The following is a 9,210-nucleotide window of genomic DNA, read 5'->3' as shown; positions in this document are numbered from 1 at the left end:
AACTGCCTGCATCCCCAGTGAGGTGCTACTGAAGACTGAGCAGGATTCTGGGGCATCTCCTAGTTATTTAAAACCTCCATCAACCTACAAGTTGATCAATACTCCAACCAAGGTAACCAACGTTGGACCCTAACGGCAACCCCTATCCTCTCTGCTGGCTCTATCGGGAGTTAACCACCCTGGGACGGTGGCTCTCGTGGGAGAATACTGGGCTCGTGTCACATGCGGAAGGGACTCTCGGCCTTTGTTAATGGCTTTGCTGAGCTGCAGGGCACTGTGATGTCTTCTGCTGACCAGAAGGGCACAGACACCACTCTTCCATCCACCTGAGGGTGCAACTTGAATTGCATCCTGGTTACAACGCCCCAGGTTCTGGTATGCAACAGCAATGCAGCCTAAAATGACCATGTTCAAATAAGACAGCTGGCGGCTTTGTGAGTCCGATGTGACTCAGCCTCTTGTCACCACCCTGGGTCATCCAAAAACACACACTGGAAGAAGAAAAAAACAGACTCCAACAAATCTGAGCTAGAACTGCATTAAAAGAAAAACAAGGGCAATCAAAACTACCAACACTGATACAATCCAGATCCTAGAGATTCCCATTCTAGCGACTCCACTTTTTAGTCTCAACAGAAATATCAATATCCTGAGTTCTATCAGTATTTTCTTGCTAAAATAATTTATGGGACATAAATGCATACAAATGAATAAAAAGTGGTACAAAAGTCTGGAAGAATATAGCCCACTAAGAAATGTCACAAAAATAATATAAAAAGATGTGTTTAAGTGAAATAAATTAACTGTTTAACCTTATACTTTCAAGTTTTCTTAGGCTATTATTTTGGGAAATGGCATGGAGTTGACAGTGTATTATTCTAAGAACCAGTTGGTTATGATCAAATATAAGTGATCCTTCACAAGAAATTTTTGCTTTCAAAATCCTCAGCCCCACCGCAATGTATTTGAACACAGGAGAAACTACCTGCTGAAATTAATATTCAAAATCCTAACCTGCAATTTGAGTGGACATAAACTGTTAAGATGCTCTGATTTACTAACTAGGCTGTGCAAATGGTGTAAAAGGAAAAAAAAGCTTACTAGCATCTGCACAAACTAAAACTGATACGGAGTTTCTCTAAACCATGTTTTTTTTAATTTTAACAAAATAATGCCAATCCAATAACCCAAAGGTATCCCAAGAATGTAATTCTAATATGCTTTGCTTTTACTTTTAAAAAACCTATTTGCTTCCTAAATGCTATTTCTATTTTTAAGCCAACTGGCTGCATACTGCCTTTAAAATGCAATGGGGTTTCTTTACGTAACTTGTTATCAATATTCAAAAAACTAGTATTTGTTGGGTAAAACAGTACTAGTTATGCTGAAACAGGGTTTATGCTATACATAAAATCACTCCAAATTATAAAGTGACTGGTTTCTATAGCCCTAAGCATTTTTAATACACAATTTAGAAACGAGTCACAAATAGATGAACAGAGATGGCACTCAGCTTTCTTTCATCCAATTAACCATATCCATTAAAACCAAGACTCTTCCATAAGACTTGCCAGTTCCCCATTCCTTTTGTCAACCTAAAAAAGAAACATTTTTTTGGGAAGTCAGCATTTATTAAGAACATCAAGGTTCCAGGGCAGTTTTGTTTTTTTTTTAAACCATATACCTTTAAAAGTGTTTTTTATCCCCACAAAAACTCTTATCATTTAAAACCAGATATTCAAGTTACACATCTAACATTTTTAGCTAATCAGCTCTTCAGGGCGGACCCTAGAAAACAACGTTCAATGGTCTCTGAAAAATGGCGGTTCAGCCGCTGATACAAGAGGTGTAGGTAGTCACACCTTAAATGTTCAAGCCACAAAGTGTGAAGTTTGCAAGGGGTGAGCTCTACTGTCCTGCCTTATCAGGATTTGCCGTACTTTCAGTGCTACTGGGTTGCACGTTATCTGCGAGGTTGTGTGCGTGCTCAAGAAACAAATCTTTCAGTACACTTAATTCCTTAGTCAGCAATTTAATTTTTGCCTCCAACCGCTCATTCTCTTCCTTGAGCTGACTGACCCTCTGCAGCGTATCCTGCGCCTTCTGCTTGCTTTTCAGCCGGCTCTTTTTCACGGCCATGTTGTTCCTCTGCCTGCGCTGCCGATACTCGTCACTGTCACGATCCACGGGGGAGCTCTTCTTGCTCTGCTTGCTGGGAGGCACAGCTTTGCCTCCGCCCCCGGGGCCGGCGGGCACCAGCTGAGGAACCTGCTGTAAGCCACTGGCATGAGCCTGAGTATGGATGACACTTATTCCGTTCACGCCCGGGGTGCTGTTCTGTGGCGATACCTTGCTCATTTGGGCACGCTCCCTTTTCAACACAGGACAAGCAGAATGAAGACAAGGTGATCAATGGTTTCCACACTGAACTGCCAAGAAATCTTCACATGTACCTATTTAAGAAAAAACTGCATTAAAATATTGGAAATGACAAGATCAAATGAGATCAAATTCACATGTACTTAACAGCAGGCCAATATTAACTGCTATGCTGAGAAGCGTCTACAACAATTGCCAACTGTTCCATGTTTCAGAAGTCTAAGTCACTTAATTTAGAGGAGTAAGTTAATACATACACACCATACGGCCAAATTTAACCCACCTGAATCCCTGAGGGGACTGCCCATCTGTGATTGTTATCAAAAATGGGAGGAAAAAACAAAACAGTATCACTAATTAGGTAGCACATATGAATGACAGCATTTGGCAATCTGCAAGAGAGAAATGTGAGGTGTTTCCTTTAAACAATTACAACAGGAGAAGCAGGGTGCAATAAAAGAGGGACAAAGTTCCAACTGTTGGTTCCAGTGAAATCAGAAGGCGTCCTGAAATCCTCAGGACGCTGCACTGCCGTCTCTGCGTGGCCCTTACTCTAACGTGCAGGCTGAGCCATCACGGACCTAACTCTTCTCCCAAAGCCTATCTGTATGGGATATTTTGAAAATGTGTTTTCTGGCTTGTTTTTATTTTCCTAATGACCTCAAATGACGGTAGTTTACAGAGATTTCCTAAGTTAGTTTCTTGGCTCATTGAGGAGCTCTGAGACACCCAGTTTGCTTCCCCATCTCATCAAGCTTCTAGTGTTTTCCTAATTCTTGACATAACTAGTAAACACATCTAAACACTGTCAACCTGATACCACAAGGAGAGCAACAAAGGCCCTGATGATGCATCCAAGGAGGTGCAAGCTGGGAGTCAGGCTGGCCCGAGAGCCAGGGCAGCAGCAGGCCTGCAGCCACCTGACGCTGCTCAAGCAGCGCAGAGGACAGGCCAAATCTGCAGTGCTGCCGCAAGAAATGAAAGTCACGCTTTCAGAAACCAGTCATATTCGGATTACTCTGTATCCGAGCTGGTCCTAAAACTGCCTCAAGATGTGTCAAAAGCAGACCTAGCCTATCATCACGAGGCCACTTCAAGACAAACTGTCTAAGCTGAGTGAATTATGCCCACCAAGAAGTCACAGCGCTGCTGGAAACGGAAGAAGCAGAGCAGGAGCCATAAAGCCACCCTATTCTCTTTCCACAAAACTGCATCAGTGGAAAAAACCTGAAGCCACAATTATGAACAGCTTCGAATGAGCACACCTCACAATTCTTAAGAAGAGCTTCGCCCAAACCTTTAGCGAGTCATTTCTGCATTGGCCTGTTTTTCAAAAGGCCATATATCATCGCTCCCACTGTCTATCAGGCCACACAGGCAGTCCTGAGCCAGAGGGGCCATCTGTTCTCACTTCAGTACTAAGGAAACACCAAAAGCTTCCTTCCAAACCATAATGGATATCTACTCCAAGTTTATCTTCAGTAATGAATATTTCACAATTTCCCTTGATAATTTATCACGTTGCCTGTTTTTTCTTCCAGTTGAAAAGTGGCAGTTTGGTATAATTTGCACCACACTTAGCATTAATAGTGTTACTGGCCATCTATACTACTGCTTATCTACTAAAGTGAAGTGTTTACTCAATTTTTAAGAACTTGTTTAACACCTCTCCTGGGATTGTCTCAACAATCAATGATTATGTTCATCTTATTTATCTTCTATATACCAATTGGGTTGTTAGTCTTTAAAGCTGATCCCTAATAAACTCAGAGATAACAACAATCCAAAGAAGTAGAGACCAGGAACCAAGTTGATTCTCATCCTGGCTCGGACATCCCCTGTCCCACTCTGGACACAGCCCTTCCCTCTCTGGGCCTCCATTTCCCCCTCTGCAAAGGAGGGATGTAAAATGTCCTCTGACGCTGACAATATACCATGAACTTCAGTCACCGAAAACACTTATTACAGGCTCCAAACTTAGTGAAGTTCATGCCCGTTTTTTCAAAGACACCGGAACAAGGAAGGGCGCTTTCACCTCCATCTGACTCATCTTGCCAAGGTTCTGAACACAGCAGACAAGGTTTTGAAAATGAGTCCTTGGCTTGTAAAACAAACAGTAATCATCAAAGTGGTAAAAAATGTAAGAAAGGGAAACTGGAAGATTTAAAAAAAAAAGGGTAAGTTCCCCAACCAAAGACAAGCCAAGAAAGTAGTGCTCAAGGTGAAGTTATCCACCATGGAAAGGGGGTCAAAGGGCTAACTGGCGCTAAGACTTACTCCAGACAGATTACCAATTTCATTTTTTACTCTGAGTAAAGCAGCTACCTCGAAATGCTGCATACAGTTTACAGTTCTGCAGTTTACACTGTTATCTGTGCCTTTGTTTCTTTCACAAACATTTATTGAGCACCTACAATGGAAAACACGCCTATTTCAATCTGGATGTTCAACCCTAAACGAAAGTCTGGCTCCTACGTGGACAAATGCATTCCAAAGTTCAGCCACAGGAAGCAGCGTGGCACCTTGTTTCCTTGCTGTGAACCCCTCCAGCAGGAAGCAGGAGAAAAGCTGAAAAGCAGCAGTTCCCAAAAGCAGGGCCCCTGAACCAGCGGCATCAGCATCCCCTCGGCAGACATGCAAATGCCCAGACGTAGGCAGCAGCAGCTCGCAGGCAGCAGCAGCTCGCAGGCAGCAGCAGCTCTCGGGCAGCAGCAGCTCGCAGGCAGCAGCAGCTCTCGGAACAGGGCTAAGCCCTCGTCTTGACAGGACCCCCAAGCAACTCTGATGACACTGACGTTTGACAGCTACTGCCACAAACCAACCACAATCCTCAGAAAGATGGGCTGAGTGGGTACCATTTTTTAAATTCCAATTTCTTAAATCAACTGACATTCATTCAAATCAGGGATACACTGAAAACTCTAAATGCTAGAATGAGTACGGCAAAATCAAAACTTTCTCAAGTTTTACTTGGGACAATAAATGTCTCAAGCATTTTCCTAGCCCTCTTGTCATTTTTTTTTCATATATATACAATGAGATATCCCTCCTCTCCTTTCCAAATAAGTGTTTAATTCCAATTTCCCCAATGAAGATCTACACTCCAAAATATTCAGATATCTGTCCCTTGTTCCCAATCTGTTCAAATCATTGGTACTACTGGTATTCTACCCACCCATCTCCCCCAAAACACCTCACTCCACTACCTCTCTCCCTTCTATGCCACAGTCACCTCAGGCTGGCATCGTCTCTCAGGGGCACAGCCTGCCCCGCTTCAGCAGTGCTCCCCCAACCACTGTCTCCAGAGCAATCTAACACTCAAACCTGAGTGTGTCGCAGCCTCTCTCTGAAAATTCTTCTGTGGCTTCAACATACAGATCAAATCTCTTCAGGCCCAGCTCCCTTTCTCATCACCCCTCAACAATACTGGAAGCCAACATCACTCCCCTAAATGGTCTGCACTTTGTTCTTTGTGCTTCTGTCCAATTTATTCCCCTAGTTTTCCTGTCAATGCCAGCTCCACAGCGTGGCTCCCTGTAGCATAAGCTAGAGGCAGGCCTCCATCTTTATCATCATCTGCCCAGCATCCAGTGGTGGTGCTCAAGAAACATTTGTTGAATACAGTCTCAAAAGGCTCAGAGAAAACACTTATTTATTCAAGTGTCTTATATAAAAATAAGATTCTCTAGCATTAAAATCTCTTAAAACAACCATAATAAAATTGAGTGCTACTAAGATACACACAGTCTTACGATCCAAAGTTCTTGGTCTGTCTTAAAGGTATACAGGAAAATAAAAACACTTGCTACTCTTGTCTCCAGCCTATACAGTGAAGGTCATTCATGTCTGGTCTTTGCTTCTTTCAGTGAGAACCTTTATTTTCCACTTTGTCCAGTTACGTTTTTCCACAACCTCAAGTTCTTAGGCATTTGTTCCCAGGGATTGGCAACTCAGTACTACAAATGAAGTGAAGGTAAGCCGTCAAACTTAACACACACCCAAATGAGCAGGATTTCTACATATTTGCTATGCTGGCTTCATGACCCAAAACGGGTCCACAAATGAGTATACTCCTTCAGGGAGCAGATAAGTGGTCCACTGGAGTATAAGAAGAAAATATCTTTTGTCTTTTTTTAATGTCATCTTTTTACTCTAGTTTTGGTGTCATTTACAACACACAGGAACTATTAGTAACACACCACACTGATTATAAATATACATCGTTTAGAATCATGCTCTTTTTTCTCTTTCTTTTTACTGATAGGTCTGGAAAACCAAAAAGGTAGGAGACCAATGTACCTATCAGCATAAGAACCGACAGAAGCATCCCCTACCCCCAGCCTAAGAACACACAATAAACATGGAATTGTGACTACCTGTGTTTACCATTTCTGTGATCAGGTGATGCAATCTTAGGGCATAACACCAAATTCAGCCACATGAATTCTGCCCTATTCATCTTTACCTAGGACTCACCAGGTGCTGTTTAAATCCCTAGGGATGAAACTACCTGTCCAAGATCAGACAACTTTGCCGAGGGTTATGACACGATCTTGAGAAGTTAAGAGGATATTCTGGGGGTAAACAAAAAAAAAAAAAAGAAGTTTAGAAGTTTACCTATGCTTTTCAGGCAGGTATTAAAATGGCTGAATCTGCCAAGTGTGCCCACCAGAAGTAGGACTCAAGAAACTGAAAAGTTCTTCAGCTCACTAGCATCCTGTAATTATTCAGCCTTGTTTACACTAAGTTTTTCCAAAACAGTGAATCAACTTTAAGAACAGCTTATCCCAAATACTACTCAAGGAGTAACAGCTGACCAGATTTTAACTTTTAGTTATCAAGGGCTTTTAAAGACTAAATTTCTTAGTAAAGCAAGCCTCCATAGTATTTTATTTCAAATGTGTCTCTGAGCATCCCATATCCTACCTGAATTAAAGGATAATCTCTTCAAACAAGAATTAACTGACAGTGTATCCTGGGAGAGAGAACTACCAACTTTTGGGTAACCCACCAATGTTAAACACCTTTCTGAAACGGACACATTTTATGTAAGATGCTATATGACAGCACAAACCTCAGATCAGAGGAAAGCTAAGCAATTAAAGCTTCTGAAGAATAAAAACCCACAAGCTTAATTCGAAGAACAGATTCTCCTTCCCCTCAAACATGCATTTTCCATCCTCTCCACCTAGACACCTCCGCTGGCAGTTTTTCTTACTGTGTTCCCTCCAAACACGCTAATGAAGTGCTTCATTTCTTGCTCTCCTCTTTCCTATTCAACTCTTGGTGGCTGCACGTTCATCGAACCTGCGCTCAACAGTCAACACAGGATACATATTCGAAGTACAGCTCCATAAGGAAACACAATATTATTTGAGTAAAGTCATATATTTAAAAATCAACTGCTTTCCCTGCCTACTTTTCTACCAACTTCTGAACAGGATTCCCGACTGCCCGACACTGAGCCGTTTAGGACGTGCAGGAAATAATCCCAGGTGGCGCTCAATAGGACGCGATCCACCTTCTGCTATTCTGGGAACACCCTTTATCCCCAGGGGCCAATACGAGCCTGGCTAGTCACACTGCAGAAACAGAGGGCCGGGTTCTGGAGTGGGGCACAGCCAGGCTCGCATCCCGTTCCCGGCCGGCAGCAGGGGCGCCGGGGGAGCGTGGGGGTCGGCGGGTGGCGCCGCGGCGCTGGGCCGGGGCCAGGGATGAGCTCAGCGGCCCCGCCGAGTGTTGCCGGCAGGTTGCATCAGACGCCGCGCGGGGCCGCCGCCCGCGCCGCGGGCCGCGCGGGGCCTTCCCAGCAAGCCGGCCGCCCAGGGCCAGGCCGGGTCTCCTCGGGCTGGGGCCGCGCCCACGCGAGCGGCCGGCGGCGCCGCGGCCTCCTCCTCCTCCCTCAGCCCGCCTGCGGCCTCCTTACCTGGCCCCTCCAGCTCGCCTGCTCCCAGGCGGCCTCCACTCCAAGCGGCCCCGCACGGCGCGGCCCGACCCGACCCAGGCCTCGCAGCCCGAGAGTCAGCCAGGAGGAGCGACGGTTACGAAACCGGCAGCCTCCGCCCGTTCCGCCGCCGCAGCCGCCGCAGCTGCCACCACCACCGGCTTCCCCTCCTCGCCGGGTCCGCGCGCGCGGCCGCCGCCGTCGTGACCAATGGGAGCGCCGCCTTGCGGGGGCACGCCCTCCCCCCCCCGCGACGGGCAGGGCTCCCAGCCAATTGCGGGAGGTCTAGGCGCGGGAGGCGGGCACGTGGCGGAGGCGTATCCCACGGCTCGGCGGGGCGGGCGGGGCCGGCGGGAGAGGCTGCCCGGGGTTCCCCAGACAAGCGCCCCGGGCGGCCCACCGACGGGTGGGCGGCCGGCAGCTGTGAAGGTTCGGTGCAAATTGGGGAACCAGTTAGTAGCCTCGAGAAGGGAACACCTGTCTTTGGAAATTTCCTGAGATGTTTTGAATCACCGATTTCTGTTTTAGTTTCACCTCGTCCTCGGGGAGCTCCGCCTCGGCGTCGCTCCCGGGAACAGTTTCCCGGAACGACCCACCAGGCTCGCCTCCTGGGACGCTGGGCGCCCGACGGACGCCTCTCCGCCAACTGCCAGCACCACTCGGAGGGAGCCTGGAGAGAAGACCTGGACCTCAAGGCGGTGAAGGCAGCTGCAAACTTGTTGAAAGACGAAGGGAGCAAAATTTTCCCAACGTAGGATTAGTGTTGATGTCGCATTGGTGCAGACTGTGGTTATGGGGGAATGCATTTCCACGATCCGTTCCCTTGTGCTGTACTGTCCTCCAAGTGAACAGCGACGTGATCTCAAAAAATGGATGGCAGCCCATCT

At 46.2% G+C, this 9,210-nt stretch overlaps 1 protein-coding gene across 1 annotated transcript; it reads right to left on the bottom strand.

Annotated features, from left to right (window-relative positions):
• Positions 1–1,609: 1,609 nt before the first annotated feature.
• CEBPG (CCAAT enhancer binding protein gamma) lies at positions 1,610–8,507 on the bottom strand. Its single transcript, XM_069550314.1, has 2 exons — positions 8,306–8,507; positions 1,610–2,453 (listed from the first exon to the last, which is right to left on the bottom strand). The coding sequence occupies exon 2, from the start codon at positions 2,356–2,358 to the stop codon at positions 1,909–1,911; it is 450 nt and encodes a 149-aa protein (XP_069406415.1). The 5' UTR covers positions 2,359–2,453; positions 8,306–8,507; the 3' UTR covers positions 1,610–1,908.
• Between the last annotated feature and the right edge of the window lie 703 nt (positions 8,508–9,210).

This window comes from Ovis canadensis, chromosome 14, assembly GCF_042477335.2.
Source record: "Ovis canadensis isolate MfBH-ARS-UI-01 breed Bighorn chromosome 14, ARS-UI_OviCan_v2, whole genome shotgun sequence".
Taxonomy (NCBI): domain Eukaryota; kingdom Metazoa; phylum Chordata; class Mammalia; order Artiodactyla; family Bovidae; genus Ovis; species Ovis canadensis.
The sequence above is the reverse complement of the archived record's forward strand: the minus strand, read 5'-3'. Positions and strand labels throughout refer to the sequence as shown.

Excerpts from the sequence above, each read along its gene's own strand:
- CEBPG (XM_069550314.1), bottom strand. The coding sequence starts at position 2,358 with ATGAGCAAGGTATCGCCACAGAACAGCACCCCGGGCGTGAACGGAATA.